This window comes from Delphinapterus leucas, chromosome 16 (genome assembly GCF_059928025.1).
Source record: "Delphinapterus leucas isolate spDelLeu-1000000601 "Yukka" chromosome 16, BTC_Dleu_Yukka2, whole genome shotgun sequence".
Lineage (NCBI taxonomy): Eukaryota > Metazoa > Chordata > Mammalia > Artiodactyla > Monodontidae > Delphinapterus > Delphinapterus leucas.
In genome coordinates, this window is record NC_143144.1 from 73,712,172 (window position 1) to 73,730,644 (window position 18,473).

At 53.6% G+C, this 18,473-nt stretch overlaps 1 protein-coding gene across 1 annotated transcript; it reads left to right on the top strand.

Annotated features, from left to right (window-relative positions):
* The first annotated feature begins 2,772 nt into the window (after positions 1-2,772).
* Positions 2,773-14,773, top strand: KCNK18 (potassium two pore domain channel subfamily K member 18). The gene is given in 6 exon segments (XM_022569511.2): positions 2,773-2,992; positions 5,371-5,499; positions 13,736-13,895; positions 13,897-14,073; positions 14,075-14,219; positions 14,221-14,773. Coding segments are annotated over 6 exon segments (1,137 nt in total). The 3' UTR covers positions 14,527-14,773.
* Positions 14,774-18,473: the final 3,700 nt, after the last annotated feature.

Here is an 18,473-nt window from a genome sequence, read left to right on the forward strand (position 1 = left end):
TTCCCAGCAATCAGTCTACCTCCAGAAGGTGCATTACGTCATGATGCCCATCATCAAGGGTGATGAGCACCCAGGTTCTGTTATTCTCTAGACTCTTCTAGATGTTGAAATATGTCTTCTAACAAGACTTAAAAAGAGGAGTACAAATACACTTTCTGACCTCTACCATCTAATACTTTCAGCCATTAACACTGCCCCTAAACACATTAAATAGCACTCAGAATGCATTACTTAACAAATAACAGATGACTTATGCATTGTTATCTTAAAATGTTGATTCTTGACTTGGGTAAAGAATAAGGGGCACACGCTAAGGTGTTGTTCAAAAGTAATGGCCAGGAGAGACATACAGGAGACATACTGTGTTCATGGAGTGGAGGGCTCAACATAGTAAGAGGTCAAGTCTCCCCACGTTGACCTATGGGTTTAATGCAATTCCTATCAAAATCCCATAAGGTGTTATGTAGACATAGATAAGATTATTTAAAAACATACAGAAAGGCCTTTTGTTTAGAAGTATAGTGGATTTACAATGTTGTGTTAGTTTCAACAAAGTGATTCAGGTATATATATATACATATATATACATATATGTGTGTGTATATATATATATATATATATGCTCTTTTTCAGATTCTTTTCCCTTATAGATTATTACAAGATATTGAGTAGGGCTTCCCTGGTGGCGCAGTGGTTGAAAGTCCGCCTGCCGATGCAGGGGACACGGGTTCGTGCCCCGGTCCGGGAAGATCCCACATGCCGCGGAGCGGCTGGGCCCGTGAGCCATGGCCGCTGAGCCTGCGCATCCGGAGCCTGTGCTCCGCAACGGGAGAGGCCGCAACAGTGAGAGGCCCACCTACGGCAAAAAAAAAAAAAAAGAAAAAAAAAGATATTGAGTATAGTTCCCTGTGCTATACAGTAGGTCCTTAAAGTAGCTGAAACAATCTTGAAAAAGAAGAATAAAGTAGGAAGAATCACTATACCCGATATTAAGGCTTTCACACAATGGAGCAGGGAGGAATATGGGTGGCAATCAGGTGACCCAATGGACAAACACAAGCAAGTCCAACCTGGAAAGGCTGTGGTTACCAAGGACTCAGACCCTTCAGGAATGCGAATTTGGGTCACGCCATTGGGAAATCCATTGAAAGCAGTAAAAGAGGCGGCAGAGGGCAAGGAGAATTTCGAATGAAGAGTGAAGTCAGGAGACAACGAAAATCAGTTGCCGTCCTGAGTTCAACTGCAGTGGAGGCCGTGCTTTGTCCTACTAACCTCCCTTTCTAAGTTTGCCTTCAGGGGATCAATGCAACTTCCTAATAACCACCCAAACTTAACCTTATATTTATCATTCCTCTCCTATGTTTTTTTGGTATGCGGGCCTCTCACTGTTGTGGCCTCTCCCGTTGCGGAGCACAGGCTCCGGACGCGCAGGCTCAGCGACTATGGCTCACAGGCCCAGCAGCTCCGCGGCATGTGAGATCTTCCCGGACCGGGGCACGAACCCGTGTCCCCTGCATCGGCAGGCGGACTCTCAACCACTGCGCCACCAGGGAAGCCCTCTCCTATGTTTTAAATGCCTGAAGTGTTGCACCTGCACACCATCCCACCTCACCATTGCCAAAAGTGTAACAAATGGATGGCCACCTTGAGCCAAGAGCTGTCTGCACGCCATCTCCTTACCAGTGGGTACTGAGCCACCCAGCGCTGAAACCCCATTTAAGATCCTGCTCTCTCAGGTCACTGCCGTTGCCCACTATTGCAGGTTGGATCCTCTGCGAAGCAGACACAGATAGAGTAAGGCATCCAAAAGCTCTATTTATTAGGAAGTAAAGGCGAAGGGAGGAAACAGGATGGGACAAGGGAAGCCTTCATATCACGATGCAGGCCTGACAAAATTTCTGGCAGACCAACAGAGAGCGAAGATTTCGGGTTGGAGGAGTCTGGCACGCGGCAGAAATGGTTAAGCTCTTGTACTCCACCTTGCTCAGCCATTGGACAAGGGCTTCCCGGAGAACAGGGCCTGAAAGCTGAAGCAAACCCCGAAAGAACGAATAGCTGGAGGCTGTCAGGACCCATGCTCCTTGAAGCTGCATGGAGAAACCTTTCATGAAGGGGGATCTAAACAGCCACACATCTCCACATCCACCATGTGGGGGCACTTTTTTTTTCGTAGTGGCAGAGGCAAGGCACAGGGGAGCAAGTCCCATTGTACGTTTACTTTTCAGGTCCCTGCTTAAGTCATGTCTGCTAACACCTGATTGGCTGGAGCAAGTCATGTGGCTTAGTCCAATGCTAAGAAGGAAGTATGCTCTGCCCACCCTGAGGCCAAGGCAAGTCTGGGTATGCTAGAGGGGAATGAAGAATTGGGACCAATAATTAGATCCACACCGAATAAAGGCCATTTGTAAACTGTGGAGCTCTGGCCGCACTAATTACTATTATTTCTACCTGTCCAAGAGTCAGGGTACCACAGGCCAAAGCACAAAGCAACCACCACGCATTCCTCCCAAAGCCCCTGAAGGTCAGCTCTCGGGCTGGCCAGGCTGCTGGGAGCGTACCTGCCTGGTGGATCAATAGTAATTTGAGACACTAGGGGGCGCGCTATCTGAGAAACTCTCAGGAAGTGAACGCGCAAGGACTGACGCCTGCTTCCCAAGTCCTTGGGGGAAGCGCTGGAGCCGGGCCATTCTCGGGGCACTCCCCCTCCTCCCTGGCGGGACCTCTGGGCTCCTCCCTCTTCCAGCAGCTCCTGTCCTGCCCACTCCTGGGAGGATGGAGGCTGCGGGGCCGCCTCAAGATAGGAGGTGCTGCTGAGAGGCCCTGAGGAAAATCTTCCCTCGCCTCTGCTTCCACTGCTCCCTGGTGACGTACGCGCTGGTGGGTGCCGCGCTCTTCTCAGCCATTGAGGGCAGCCAGGACCTGGGGGCAGAAGACCCGGAGTTTGAGGAGTTCCTGGAGAAGCTCTGTGACATCTTGAAATGCAACAGAACAGGTAGGTGGCGTACCTGGGCAGGGCGGGCCTTTTCTCTCTGGGTAGAGGCAGGCCCCAGAGAGGAGACAACTGCCTTGTAGGAAGCTGAGTCTGGGAGCCCTCTGCTTGCATCCTGCCCACTCCTGGGCAACCTTAGGCAAGTGACTTCTCTCTGGGCCTCAGTTTTCCCCTCTGTAAAATGGGGGTGGGAATAATGGACGGCCTCTCAGGGTTGATGTAAAGAATGTAGGAAAAGTGCTGAGCACCCACTGGGCACTCCCTTCCCTTTGCCTCAGTTCCCAGCCCCACCCAGACCAGCAGGCTCTGAGGAGGATGGATTGCTGGAGATTTGATGAGCTGGGGTGGGGTGGATGGGTGACCAGATCTGGAGTTGTGGGTTCCTAGGCTGGTCCTCAGAACTGCCTGCCCCACCCCATGATTCAGTTTACAAGGACTGGAATTCAAGGAACAATCCAAATTGGGCTTGGACTGCCAAGATAGTAGCCTGCCCCCTGCTCTCCTACTTCTTGTTTCAAGTGGCCTTTTTCTGTGGTCGGGCTCAGGGGAGGAAGAAAGTGTTGTGAGAAGAACTTGGGTCCTGGTTTCACTCCCAGTTGCTCTCCTAGCTTGCTGTGTGATCTGGGGCAGATTGCCCTCTCTGGGTCTCAGTCTGCCAGGGAGAAGAAGGCCCACAATCTCAGGCCCACCAATCACAGGGACCCTGTGGGAAGCAGATGAGACAATGGACATGAAGCCTCTTGGAAGGCACAAGGCACTTTGTATATGTCCTTATTGCTTTTCATTCATATTTGTCACTTATTTCCATACTGTCTTCTAAAGCTTGGAAAGATGCATTCAACAGAGCAAGATAAAATAATAGAGAGTAAATAAAAGACAAAGGAAAAACAGACTCTAAAGTTCAAGGGAAGAACAGGGTCCCGTGGTATGACAGGTCCTCAGCCAGGCTGGTAATGACCCCTCCAACCTGTGGGAGGTCCTTCCAGCGGGGGCGGACCAGAGGCTGATCACAGGTGGCAGAGTCTCCTCTCTGTGGAGGGTCCTACTCCTTCTCTCTGCATCTGTGCCAGACAGACACAAGCCTACTCAGATGACCCAGGAGATGCCGTCTGCCATCTGACACTCTGAGCCATCACTGGGTCCAGACTGTCAACAAGTTCAGGGCTTTCCAAACCTGGCCACGCGTCAGAATCATCCAAGGAGCTGGTCTAAAATACACATTCCCAGGCTCTTCCCCAAACCCACTTAATCAGGATCTCCAGGACTGGGCTGGGAATCTTATTTTTAAAAAGTTTCCTGGGTGATTCTGATGCACAGAATGGTATAGGAAAACAGAGCTGGTCCATCCGCATTTTGTACTGATTTTCACTGGAGATTAAAATGCTCAGTAAGTGCTGGTTAGTGCAGACCCTGTGCCAAGTGTTTTTCATGCACTGTCTCACTTGATCCTCACACCCACCCTATGAGGTGGATATGAATTGTCCCCCTTTTACAGATCAGGAAACTGAGACACTGGGAGTTAAACAACTTGCCCAAGGTCACCCACTAGAAAACGGAGCCAGGGATTCAACCCCAGACATTTAGATTCCAAAGCCATGTCATGCTGCCTCCCCGATGGGGAAACTGAGGCTCAGAAAGAAGCCTCTTGTCCACGGCTACAGGAACTAGTCAGGGTCAGAACTGAGTCTAGGTTGCAGGTGTCTGGACTCCCAGGTTGGTGCCCATTCAAACGAGTGGTGACTTCCTGGTGTTCCAGGCTCTGTGACATCTTCTTACAACTGTGCCAGCTGGCAGGTGACTTCTGGGATGCCTAAAACCCACTGGCTGCCAGGCCAAAGGTACCATTTGGACACCTCCCCGAGAAACTAGGGCCCCCAGGCCTGCTTCCGCCAAGTCTTCCCAGGTATCCTCAGCCAGCTGATCCCGGTATGATCACCACACTCCATCAGGCTTAATGGCTTCCAGGAGTGCATATAGTTTGCAATCACGCAAGAGCCTGCATTTCATAAAAGCCTTTTTCTTTCAGTTCTCAAGACCCGGGGAGAGAGGCAGAGCAGAAGTTAGTAGGCCCCTTTGCAAGGCTCCGAAAGTTCAGAAAGGCCACAGGGCAATTCCATGGCTGAGCTCAGGCCGGACCCCTGTGGGCCTCTCTCTTGGGTGCTCAGCACACAGGGTTATGTGGCCTCCTAATCTCTGCAGGTGCTGGAGCAGTACCTAAACTGCAGAGACATTGAACAAAGGGTTCTGAGATCCTCCATTTAGTGTTGATGAGGGCCACAAGGCAGGGGGCGTGGTCCCTGGGGAAGACACCCCTTCCCCTGGGCGGGACCTGTTTTAAAGGGTGTAACCTTCTCTCTCACGCCGGTTGTCTCTTTCTGGAGTTGAGGGAGGTAGGAAGCAGGGTCTCGGAAAGCTGCTGCAGCAGGTGAAGCCCCAGTGGTTTAGCGGGTCTGCAGGCCGGTCCTTCCTGAGCTCACTCTTTTTCTGCTGCACAGTGGGTAAGTCCAGGGGCGAGGGCAGACCTGTGAGAGAAAGCTGGCGGGGGGGCAGGGGAGAGGGGGACGCGGACCCTTGGTGGGGATGAAGTGTTCGATTCATTTAGTGCAAGAAACAGCTGTGGAGTGCCTACCCTGTGCTCAGGGAGACGGCAGTGAGCAGGGCTGCCACTGGCCCATTTGTGCTAATGAGAAGAGGATCCCCTTCCTTCAGGTGGGCATGGCCCCATTCCCCGGGGAAAGGCCCCAGTGAGCGAGGTGTGGGCTGCGTTTCGGCTTCTTCTTGTCTCCCAGTGAGTGCTCTTGTACAAAACACAACCTGCCGGGTACCTGCCTGCCCGGGTTCCTGGACTCGGGGGCAACCAAACGTGGTCAGTGCGACGCGCTCAGGGTATGGCGGGAGCACAGCTTCCCCAGCCTTGGGGCTGGGGAGTGGGTTTCAGAGTCACCAGCATATTGATGGCAGCTGGCTCCAAGGGAATGGAGGAGGGCACGGCGTGGAGAGGGAGGACGGTGTGCCAGAGCAGGACCGGAAGCGCCAACGATGAGGCAGAGGAGGAAGGGGACCTGCAGTGCTAAGGAGAGCGCACAGTTGCCTGCAGGGGCCGTGCTAAGCTGCCTCCTTTAAAGCCCACAGTGAATCAGGTCGGGGAGCCCAAGCCCAGAGAGGTGACGTCAGGGGCCAAGGTCGCGCAGTGAGTGGAGCTGGTGCCCACGAGAGCTGTTGAGACTCCAAGTCCAGTGCTCTTTCCCCAGAGTAGGCTGCCAGCTTTGCAGGTCTGCGGGGTGCTGTGGAGACTCTGCTTACCCCTGCTCAGGGAGCCCCAGGGAGAGCCTCGCCCTGCCTGGAAGCAGGGGCCGCTCAGATTCCTGTGTCCCCATGGAGTGGATGACAGTGCCCAGAAGGGAAGGACTTGGAGAGAGGAAGGAGCTGGCCTCGCCCTGTTCCCTGCACTTGCTTTGTACGTGTCTCCAGCCTCCAAGCAAGGGAAAGACTCCTGTGCGACACATTGTCCCAGCGAAGTCCTTTCCGGAGCCCCAGGCAGAGGGGAGGGTGTGGAGGCAGAGCTGCTTCCCTACAGTGAACACTTGCACGTTTTAAGATGGGCTCTGTGGACCCTCAAAGCCACAGATCCTCCTCTCGGTGGCTGCACAGAGGATGGGCTCCTGTGTGACACCGCACATTGGAACTGGGCTGTGGAGATGGCCTTTGCTTCTTCCCTCCCTCCCTTCCTTCCTTCTCTCCTTCCTTCCTTCCTTCACAAATACCGAACGCCTACGATTGCAACAGCAGCGGCTGCGCTGGCTAACGCATGTGTATTTATTTATTTATTTGTTTACATCTTTATTGGAGTATAATTGCTTTACAAGGGTGTGTTAGTTTCTGCTTTATAACAAAGTGAATCAGTTATACATATGCATATGTTCCCATATCTCTTCCCTCTTGCGTCTCCCTCCCTCCCACCCTCCCTATCCCAGCCCTCTAGGTGGTCACAGAGCACCGAGCTGATCTCCCTGTGCTATGCGGCTGCTTCCCATGTGTATTTAAGACTCATCAGGCTCCCTTTTCAGTTCTTCGCGATGATTAGCCCATTCACACCTCGCAACAAGCCTGAGGTAGCTGTTGTTATTATTCCCACTCTCTGAGGCAAGGCAGGTCCACCATTTTTGCAAGGGGACACAGCTCATGTCTGTCTGGGTCCAGGCTGTCTGGGTCTTAACCTGAAACCTCACTGCCTCTGTCTGTACGTGACTTTTTCTGTGCCTGGCATGGGGCTGAAATAGCTGGATGCTTCCGAGTCTAATGGAGGCGGGAACAATGAACAGCTAAGCACACAGACGTGCTCAAGAGGAGAAGCTTGGGTTGTGGAAGTGGGTGAGACAGGATGGGGGAGGGTGGTCCTGACTTTCGGGGATGGGGGAGAGGCTTGTCTGAGGAAGTGACATTTGAGTGGAAGGATCTGTGGAGATGAACCAGGCAAAGAAGGCTGAGAGGGCTTCCCTGGTGGCGCAGTGGTTGAGAGTCCTCCTGCCGATGCGGGGGACGCAGGTTCATGCCCCGGTCTGGGAGGATCCCACATGCCGCGGAGCAGCTGTGCCCGTGAGCCATGGCCGCTGAGCCTGCACGTCAGGAGCCTGTGCTCCGCAGCGGGAGAGGCCGCAACAGTGAGAGGCCCACGTACCGGAAAAAAAAAAAAAAGGCTGAGAGAGATTTCCAGTGAGGCAGCAGGCAAAGCTCCGGGGCTTAGAGGCCCCTCTGAGGTAGAGACCACTGAGGCTGGCGGGCTGTGAGAAGCGGGGCTGGTCTTGCACTCAGGCGCCGTGTCCCTGGGCCAGCATCGGAGGACCTTCTAGTAACTAAGGGCCCCAGCTTCCCTCTGCGGTGCAGCAGCAGGGTGGGCCAGGTGCAGGGGCCGAGCCAGGCCTGGCAGGAGCCACCCCTGCTGGTGGTGAGGGGGTCACAGGAGTGGAGGTAGTGGAGCTGCCCTCGGCCACAGGTCAGGGGCTCCTGGGTCAGCGTCCCCACCAGGAGTGTGACTCATTGTGTAGCCCCTGCCCCTCTTGGGCAGTGAAAAGTACTGGGGCCCCATCTGCATTCAAGAGAGCATCAGCTCAGGAGAATACCGATCCCCGGGGGGCCTGAGCTCACAAAGGCCGTGGCTGGGCACTCGTCCCGGGGTCCCCTCACACTCGGGGTAGAGGTGGAGCACAGTGGCCAGCTGCGGACTCTGGGGGCCAGCCGCCTTGGGTCAGAGCTGTGTGACCTCCAGTGAGCAATTTAGCCAGTCTGAGCCTTGTTCCCTAATCTATAACTCCTCCCAGACCTGCCTCTGAGGGTCAGCTGCGACTGACAGAAAACCCAGCACTGTTGGCTTAAACTGCAAGGAAAATGTGTCACCTCCCAAGTAGGAAGTCCAGTGGGGGACAGCCCTCAGGCTGCTTGATGTGCAGCTCAGCTGTGACATTGAGTATCAGGTTCTCTCCATCCTGCTGAGCGGGTCACACGATGGTCACCAAGGTCCACTTCCCGTCCGGGCATAATGGCATCTCATAGAGAAAAGGCTGGCTGTCATAATCGGCAAGAAATTTCCTGGAAGCCTCCCACCCCCCAAGCCAGTCCCTGGCAAGGGGATTGGATTACCAGCATGATTTAGACGGATCGGATCTATCTCTTAATCAGGTGCGAGAGAAGCAGCGTTCCAGGGAAAGATGGGGGAATGGCTGCTGGGTGGACAACCTGTGCCTACTGCAACACACTTTCTTAAATGGGCACATATGCTTGTGTCCAAGGGCGCCCCCGTGTGGTTTCTTTCAGAACCGGTCTCATTCACCTGAATGTTGATCCAAGCAGGGACAGGTCACGCGCAGAAAGAGTAACAGTAACTTAATACCTGCACTACTGAGCGCTTACCAGCACCAGGCGTTGTGCCAATGTGCTTTATATGCATGATTTTTTTTTTTTTCGGTACGCGGGCCTCTCACTGCTGTGGCCTCTCCCGCTGCGGAGCACAGGCTCCGGACGCGCAGGCTCAGCGGCCATGGCTCACGGGCCCAGCCGCTCCGCGGCATGGGGGATCTTCCCGGACTGGGGCACGAACGCGTGTCCCCTGCATCGGCAGGCGGACTCTCAACCACTGCGCCACCAGGGAAGCCCCTATATGCATGATTTTGTTTAATTCTCGTGACAGCCCCACGAGGTAAGTGCTGTGACTGTCCCATTCAGCAGTGACCTTGGACTCTGGGAGGGAAGTCGTTTCGAGCAGGGTAGAAGCAGGGCACAGCTGGCCTTTTCAGGGACCCCAGACCTCCAGGGAATGCTTTGAGGAACAACATTTACAGGGGATCAGCAAGCGCAAGGAAGAGACTGGAAGCAAACGGGCTTGAGAGTATGGGGTTTCGTTAGGTTTTTTCTCAAGAACAAAAGGGGACTGATCTAAGGCAGCGTTTTTTAGCCTTGGCACTATTGGCATCTTGGACTAGAGGGTTCTTTGTGGCGTGGACTGTCCTGTGCATTCATTGTAGGATGTTTGGAAGTATCCCTGGCCTCTACCCCCCAGAGGCACCCACCTTTTCCCCTGCTGTCTTCGCCAGCCGCAACAGCCAAAAATGTCTCCAGACATTGCCAAATGGCCCTTGGGGGGCAAAATTGCCCCCTGTTGAGAACCACTGGTGTAATGCAATGGCTATTAAACCGTGGTCCCTGGACCAGTGGTGTGAGCATCACCAGAGAGAACTTGTTAGAGATACAAATTAATTTCCAGGCCCCATCCTAGATCTACTGAGTCAGAAACTATGGATGTGGGACCAGTGATCTGTGTTTTAGCCAGTTCTCCAGGTGATGCACGTAGATGTTTGAGAAGCACTCTCCCGGGGCAAGTGTTCTCAGGCCAGGCTGCATATCAGAATTACCTGGATATCTTTTACATGCCCCCATGCCTGGACCCCACACCAATCACGTCAGACTTACTAGGGACAGACCCAGGCATCAGTATTTTTCAGAGCCCTCCAGGTGATTCTAATGGTAGTCCAGGCTATGAACCACTGACCTAACGGAAATGCATTAGCTTGGTTCATATCCCAAGAAAACGATGCTGCCACTCACGGTACAAGTCCATTAAGACATCAAGCCATCCAGTAATTACAACTGGAAGAGGATTGGGGAAGGTTCTTCGCTGCCCGTAATCAATAATGGTCCTGCTGGTAATACTGCTTCCTGTCCTGCATCTCTGGGTCACCTGAAATGCACCTGGCCTTGATGCTGAAAAAGGGACTCCTGAAAGGTATGAGGTTGGTCAATCCCCAGTCATTCCCAATTGGATCAGCCCCCTTGGATTAGGAAGTGTATGGGCTGTTAAATACTCGCGGGCTAGGTGGTGTGGACTGACGGAATTGGAATATCGCATATGCATTATAAGAACTAATACGATTTCCCATTATGCGTTTTAGCATTCAGTAACTGGGTAGGCAATACATTTCCTTCATAGGGGCCTGTGCTCTCTGAGACTTACTTCCTTGATGTGTTCTCTGCAATGTGGCATGTCCTCTGGACTGTAAACATATTCCACCCAGAGGCAGCCACAATGACTTTGTTTGTAATCCACTAAACCCACCTTTGCCAAGGAGAGCATGCATGTGGAGGGAGGTCTTCAGGTGAGGGGTGCCCACAGGCTGTGGGCTGTGTGACTCCGGACGTGTCACCTGACTCCCCTGTTCCTTGTCTATTAAATGCAGTAACGACAGTGGTTGCCAGCATTAGGGGTTCTGCTATGCGGGAAGTTCTGACTCTTAAAGGCAATTTTCTCCATAAATCCTGTAAGAAATGTGATGTTCTTTCCTTTAAATAAAATAGATCTCACCCTGGGACTCCATCCTGGAGGCCGGGGGGCTTCCACTGGGGAGCCTCTCCTGACTTTCCTAGGGGTGCACGAGAGCTGGGGGCTTCCAGGCAACATCTGGAAAACAGGGTGGCTGCCTGCCCCCGGGCCCTGCTGCTGACACCCCTAAGTACTGCAAGGCCTGTGACAATCTCAGGAGCAGGGATATTTGCTGACACCGGGGCCTAGGCTCCTGAGACTCCACGGCCAGGCCTCTCTGAGCTCCTGCCCCACCACGAGGGGCTCCAGGCCCCCTCCTCTCTTCCCCGCTCTGGAGAATCTCTCCTCACTCTCCACAATCACCCTGGCTAGAGCGAGCTACTCCCTGGTGTGACCGAGGCTGCCGTGGTTTTAGCATTTAAGGGTTTACCAGAACATGAGACTTTCAGTCCTGGGCACATTGGGCCGCTGGTCATCCTCTCCAGGGCCCCCCCTCTGTCCCCAACCCCCTCCCTCTCCCTGAGACCCCTCCCCACCCCAACCTCCTCAGTGCTTCTGGGCTTTCACCGAAGCCTGGACAAGATGCTGTCCTGAGGTCATTTCTGCAACCTCCTCTCCCTGAGGGGAGGGCTGAGCTGCTGGAGACCTGCAGGGAACGGGGAAGGGAAAGAGAGGCAACAGAAACCCTGGGCACCCCCTCAGAAAGTCCAGCCCTGCGGAACAGCCTCGGGTTTCTGATGGGGGGTTTAGCCAGTGCAGGCTCACTCCTGAGCTCTTGGGTCCTGCTGGACAGGTGGGGAGCTGAGTTCAAGGGTTTGCTTCCCGCTCGACTAGGAGCCCCCAGAGGGCATGACCTCTGCCTGTTCCTCATTGTATCCCAATCCCACCCGCGAAAGCCTGGCATAGAGTAGGTGCTCAATAAATGCCCATCCAGGATGGATGCCTTTGTTCTAACCTGTTGGTCTGCTCTTACACATCTTGTTACTGATCTCCGCTTGTAATTGCATACTCACGAGGGTGGTTATTTGATTCATATCTGCTTTGCTCACCGCTGTGTCCCAGTGCATGCAGTAAGCACTCACGTGCACAAACAATATGAATGCACAGAGAGTTCACCACCCCTGCCGTCAAATGGTACCTCATGGACGCAGTCAGGGTGGCGTGGAGTGCCCTGGGAGGGGTGCACAGTGATGGGACCTGGTGAGGGCCACAGCCCTCTTCCAGAACCCTGAGGAAGATGGGCAGCCTGATCCCGTGCGTATGCCTGGAGGGCGGAGGCTGAGGCCAGAGTTTGCGCAGGAAGCTGCAGCCCTGGAGGAGGTTGGGGCTTAGCCAGCCTGGGAATTGCCTTCCAATTAATTTACATAATTGGGCTGGGGTTTTCTGTATTAGTCATCCTTTTATGACACCAAAAATTAAACATAGGCATTAAATACAGAGCTTCTCCCTCTTTGTTGAAGGCAGTGAGCTTGCCCACTCCAGAAGATCCAGCGACTTGTGCTGTGGGGTTCCACATCCCTCTGATCCTGCCCTCTCTAGACACGGGGGGTGGGGGGCTGGGGTGATGGGAGCAGGGGGCTCCTGAAGAGCATGGAGGTTTCAACCTCTCTTTGCTTGACCATCCTGTTCTTGATGGTTGGAGGGTCCCACCCCCTCGGTGCTCCTGACCCAGCGGAGGGAGCTGGCTTGGGAACTGGATGGCCCTGGGGGTTTGACCCCCAACTCCACACTTTATCACACGTATGCTCTTGGCTAAGTCGCTTCACTTCTCTGAGCCTCAGTTTCCCCATCTGTAATGGTGATAATACTTACCGATGAAGGCTGGTTAATACCCAACCCACAGTAAATGCTCAGAAAAACAGCTATTAGAATGAGGCACCAACCTCCCGAGAGCGACGCACTCACTGTGTGTGAGGTGCTGTTCTCTTGTAATCCTTCCAGCTGGTCCATATACAAAGCAGGTATTGTCATGCCCATTTTACAGATAAGACATCTGAAAATGTGATCAGTCACGTAACTTTCTAGTAAATGGCAGAGCTGGAATTGGAAACGAGGTTGGTAAGATTCTAGATGCTGGGGTCCTCAACATTTCACTCTTGTTTATGAACACGTCTGACCCACTAAGTCACAAATGGCTCTGAGGGCAGCGATTATATTTTAGTCACCGTCCAGCTTTCTACCGTCCCAAATACCGTGCGTACTGCTGTACACACCACTGGCACATGATAATTGCCTATTATATAGAAACAAACAGAGAGGCCCAGACAACCCAGGAAGGACAAGGGTGGCTTCGTAAAAACTGACGCCTTCATGGACGATGATGGAGGTGATGGGTGTGTTTGCAAAGCCTGCACATCCTGTCACCTGTGCTCATCCTATCCCTCCGGGTGAGCTGGGCCCATCCTCCTTCAGATGCTCAGAAGTGGCAAAATGCAAGGCAGTCAGCTCCTCCCAAACACGGGGTTGTCTCCTGCCAAGGACATTTCTGGTCAAAGATCTGGACATGAGCCGTCCTTTATCCTAAAGAGAAGCTGGGCTTCACCGCCTGCTCCCCCAGCAAAGCAGACCTAATGTCAGACAAGTGGATGAATGTTTTTTTTTTGTGTGTGGTACGCGGGCCTCTCACTGTTGTGGCCTCTCCTGTTGTGGAGCACATGCTCCGGACACGCAGGCTCAGCGGCCACGGCTCACGGGCCCAGCCGCTCCGCAGCACGTGGGATCCTCCCGGACCGGGGCACGAACCTGTGTCCCCTGCATCGGCAGGCGGACTCTCAACCACTGCACCACCAGGGAAGCCCCAAGATGAATATTTTTAAACATGTTGTGTAAAATGTCATATGCCAGGGAGAGGAAGTGGCAGAAGGTCTCTTTAAAGCTTTTTGAGCAGGGGAGGGGGGAGAGCAGCCGACAATCCCGGGCTCTGTCCTCCTTTTCAGGTTACGGCAACACCTACCCTGTCACCAGGCTTGGCAAGCACCTGTGTGTGCTCTGTGCTCTCTTTGGCGTCCCCCCGATGTTCCTGGTCCTCTCAGACACAGGCGACATCCTGGCAACCATCTTATCCATGTCCTACCACCAAGTCCAAAAACTCCCTTTCCTCCCCCCCTCCCCTTCCCAAGTGGCGCTCCGGAGCCCCCTGCGAAAGAAGACCTGACACCAATCCCGTAGACGAAGCCATCCTGAGGATTGCCATCAACGACCCAGAGCTCCCGGGCCCCAAACCTGCCCCCTCAATCCCAAGCAGCAACATGGAGCTGTTCGAGAGACTTTTAGCACGAGAAAGGGAACACACTGCAGGTGCCCCCTCAGGCCATGGAGGGGAGCTCTTCGTGTCTTGAGCCGGTGTTCGGGAGACTCTCGTACTTCATCATCAACAACCTAGATGAGGCGGGGCGGCAGGAGGAGAGGCTGGACATCCCTCCTCCCCATCATCGCCCTCGTGGTCGTCGCCTACATTTCCTGTGCAGCTGCCATCCTCCCCATCTGGGAGAAGCAGCTGAACTTCGAAAATGCCTTCTATTTCTGCTTTGTCACACTGACCACCATTGGGTTTGGGGACATTGCTTTCGAACAGCCTCACTTCTTGTTCTTCTCCATTTATATCATCGTTGGGATGGAGGTTGTGTGCATGGCTTTCACGTTGGTGCAAAACAGTCTGATTCACATCTACAGAAATGTCATGCTGTTCTTTGCAAATGGAAAGTGTTACAATCCTGTTAAAAAGTGAAGGCTCCATCGACTCTCGTGTGATGATGCCGGCCCAGCTGGTTGTCTTGCCTTTTGGGGCAGTGTAGTTAGAGCTGGTGGCACTGCACCCTGTCACCTGAGGCCTCAGAGTCACACCCTGCATGACAGCTGAATTCAGTCTCGAGGCCCTGCAGAGATGTGGCCAATGCCCTTCCTATCAGGACATTAGACAAAATCTGTCACCATCCTCCAAAGTTCAATTAATTGCCCTGTCTTCATTTTTCAAAAGCCCCACCTAATGTAGATGAAACCACCTTACAGATGTCACTGGATTTCTTGCAACATGAGAAAAAATTTACCTTTTGTTTACAAATTGTTTTTGCAATTTGTACTTTCAGCTGAATTAAAATCTTCTGAGCTGCTCCCCATTTACCCTTGATGAAACAGAGCTAGGCTGAGCCACCTCTTTTCTTGGATGAGTGCATGAATGGGATCAGCCCAATCCCAGCCCTTGTAACACACACTGCTGGCACTGAGAGGAATTGTCACCTGTGTTCACAGGGGCCTGGGATAGTTCCTGATTGCCAGATTCGGTGCAGACCAGTGTTCTCACCAAGCAGCACACGATCGCACCTCCTGAATGAGTTGGCATGTGAAAGTGTCGATGCTTATGTGAGTGGATGGGTACGTGTAAGGGTTGGCACTCATTGGTGGCTGTACTCGTGACCTGTTCATGAATGAGTTGGCTTGTGAATGGGGCATCTGTGTGGCAGATGCTCTAAGTACCCCACCCATATGGCCAGTTCCCTTTGCCTGAGGACTTTCTCCGGCCACTGAAGCATAGGCATGCGCAGGGCAGGCTAGAAGTGCCAAGGAATGAACGCTCCTGGGAGCAGCCCTGAACCAGTGACCGATGGGAGTGGGTGGATGTATGGCCCCAGCTTCTTGTGCCACGTTCAACACCGTCTCCCCCAGGGGAATCGAGCCTCACTTGCCCAACAGTCAACCCTGTATGGCTTCCTTCATTTCTCTGTCTCCTATCTCCCCTCCTCTTGAGATCACCCCCAGATTACCCACTTGCACACAAAGCTTTGTCTCAGAGTCACTGCTGGGGACCCCAGCCTGGGAGAGGATGTACCAAATTGGTGTATGAACTGGTTGGCCCTCGCACGTAGTACTACAAGAGTCGCACTGTTTCCCTAGTCAGTTATTAGAAATGTCTTATTTGAGAGAATCAAAGTTTCTTGAATGCTTCTTTGAGAGAATCTTGGAAAAATCAGCTTGTGTCCTGTGATTGGCCAAATCAGTCAGCTCCTGGGTAAATGGTGAATTTTGCTCCAGGGTATAGAACAAAAATCGCAAAAACCAATGAAAAGTGCCGGGAGGTTCCAGTTTGAAAAGAAAGGAAGTCAGCAATCAGAGGGGGCTGCAGGCCTTCCTTTCTGGATCTTCCGTCCTCTTCCCCAAACCTATTAGGTTTCTTGCCCCGTCAGCTCTTTAAGACCTACCTCAGGAAATGGAATTGATACGGTGTGAACAAGAACCACTGAAAGACATGGGATTTCAGGCAGCAGCCACTGGGACTAGGGTTTCTGTGGAGTTTCTTGACAACCCTGAAGTCACAGTCGCCCAGTTTCTGTGCAGCAAAGCCCCTCAAACCCAAAGGTAATCAAGACTGGCCACTCCAGGGAGAGCACAGGATCAGATTCAAAGTTCAGTTTGGTAAACGTTCATTGAGTGCTTGCTGTTTTCCAGGCTCAAAGAGGATTGCAAAAATAGGTATATCCTCAGAAACATGGAGGTAATAGCAGGTGGTATTCAATCTCTCAGCCCCTCCCTTCCTAAGGCAGTAGAGAGTCCTGTTCAAATGCAAACATGGAGTTTGTCAGGGACACATTGTGTAAATTGAAGGTCACTGTCATTTGCTACCGGTTATTCTGAGGAAATGGCCCAGCATGTCTTCCTGCTCTTCATTTCTTGCATCTCTGCCCTGCACACCCCACATTCCATCTACCTCGGGCTGTTTATTCCCATGCCCCTGGGCAGGAATGTAAACTCATTCCTCCAAGCCTTTGCTTGGTGGTTCTCAGCTTTCCCTGTACACTGACACCTGGGGGCTTCAAAGAATTCATGTCTCCCCATCTCTCTCCCCCTGAGATTCAGAAGTCATTGGTCGGGGGTGCCACCTGAGCCATTTAAAAGGTCCCCGAGGGCTTCCCTGGTGGCGCAGTGGTTGAGAGTCCGCCTGCCGATGCAGGGGACGCGGGTTCATGCCCCGGTCCGGGAAGATCCCACATGCCGCGGAGCGGCTAGGCCCGTGAGCCATGGCCGCTGAGCCTGCGCGTCTGGAGCCTGTGCTCCGCAGCGGGAGAGGCCACAACAGTGAGAGGCCCGCGTACCACAAAAAAAAAAAAAAAGGTCCCCGAATGGGCTTCCCTGGTGGCGCAGTGGTTGAGAGTCCGCCTGCCAATGCAGGAGACACGGGTTCGTGCCCCGGTTCGGGAAGATCCCACATGCCGCAAAGTGGCTGGGCCCGTGAGCCATGGCTGCTGAGCCTGCGCGTCCAGAGCCTGTGCTCCGCAACGGGAGAGGCCACAACAGTGAGAGGCCTGCGTACCGCAAAAAAAAGAAAAAAATGTCCCCGATCGACTCCAGTGTATGGTCAGAGTTGAGAGCTTTGCTCTAGCTGCTCTCTCAGCCTGAATGCCCTTCTCCCTTGTAGGACTGATGAAGCCTTGAGTTCATGACTCAGCACACATGTCCTCTCCTCTGGGTAGTGTCCCCTGACTCCTGGTCTCCCCTATGCACCCACTGCATCCACTGTCACCCCTTCCTCTGTTATAGGATTTTAACTAAGGCCTCTCCAAACTCAGAGCTGCCCGAATGAAATGATTGTCTTTTTCACCATCATTGTTCTCTCTTTTAATCCTCCCATCTGTACTCCGCAGTGCCTGCCACATACAGGAGAACTCTGGGCAAGACTTAGGTGCACAAATGCCAAGGAGGGCAGCCACCACTTAACCGCACACCGGCCACATCCGGACCCCAAGCTGGGTCCTTTCCCAAGTGGCCACCAGGTGGGCGTTGCCAGACCGTGCGGGCCCCGCGCTCCGAGGCCAGCAGGTGGCGCATCCGTAGCCCGGGCCCTCGGAGGAAGGGGCCCCTGGGCGCTGGGAAGGAGAGCGTTGGGTCCCTGTCCTCGCTGCGGACACCCGGGGAAGCAACACCTCGGACCACGTCCTCAGAGCATCCCTCTCAAGGGGGCACCCCGGACGGCTGTCCCGCATCTCTCAAATCACATGTCCTGCCAAGCTCCTATGAGTGCCTGAAATGTTACCATTTGAGTCTCAGCCAGTTGACAGGTGACATCCTGTCAGTAATTCTGCCATTAGCTCCCTTTCACCATGGATGCTTCTCAGATCCACCAGCCTCGTTAGAGAGAGCAGGGCCTTCTGGACCTCATGGAGCTTGCAAGAAAGACACCTGGAAGTTTCTACAATGTGCAGGTGCCCTGTCCCACCTGAAATCTGCTGGGTGGGAGGCCCTGGGAGTGATGCCCAAGAATGGCTGCTGTTGGGGGCTGTGGTTCACTTTCTGTCTCTCAGCTGTGGAGGGGGATTCTCACTGAGAAGCACCGTCCTAAGTGGGAGGGTGGAGAGGCCCAGGGCCAGGCATGCTCTGACCGGAAGGGGCTTGAGGAGGCCTAGTGCTTCCTGGGAGGACTGCTGGGGACAGAGGGACTAGAAGACAGAAGACCTGGCCGGAGTGCCAGTCCTGGCTGTGACCCTGCTTCTGGGTCTCTCCAGAGAGGAGAGGATTGGCCTGGGCAGCCCCCGTGGTCCTGCTGAACCGCACGCCGGCCCCCCTCGCCCCCCACGCCCACCCCACAGCCAGGGTTTGAGTAGCTGCCGCTTTCATGGGTGGGAAGTAGGATTGATTGCCTAGGAGACGGGCTCTTAGGCTGCTGGATGCATTGCTCTGACCTTG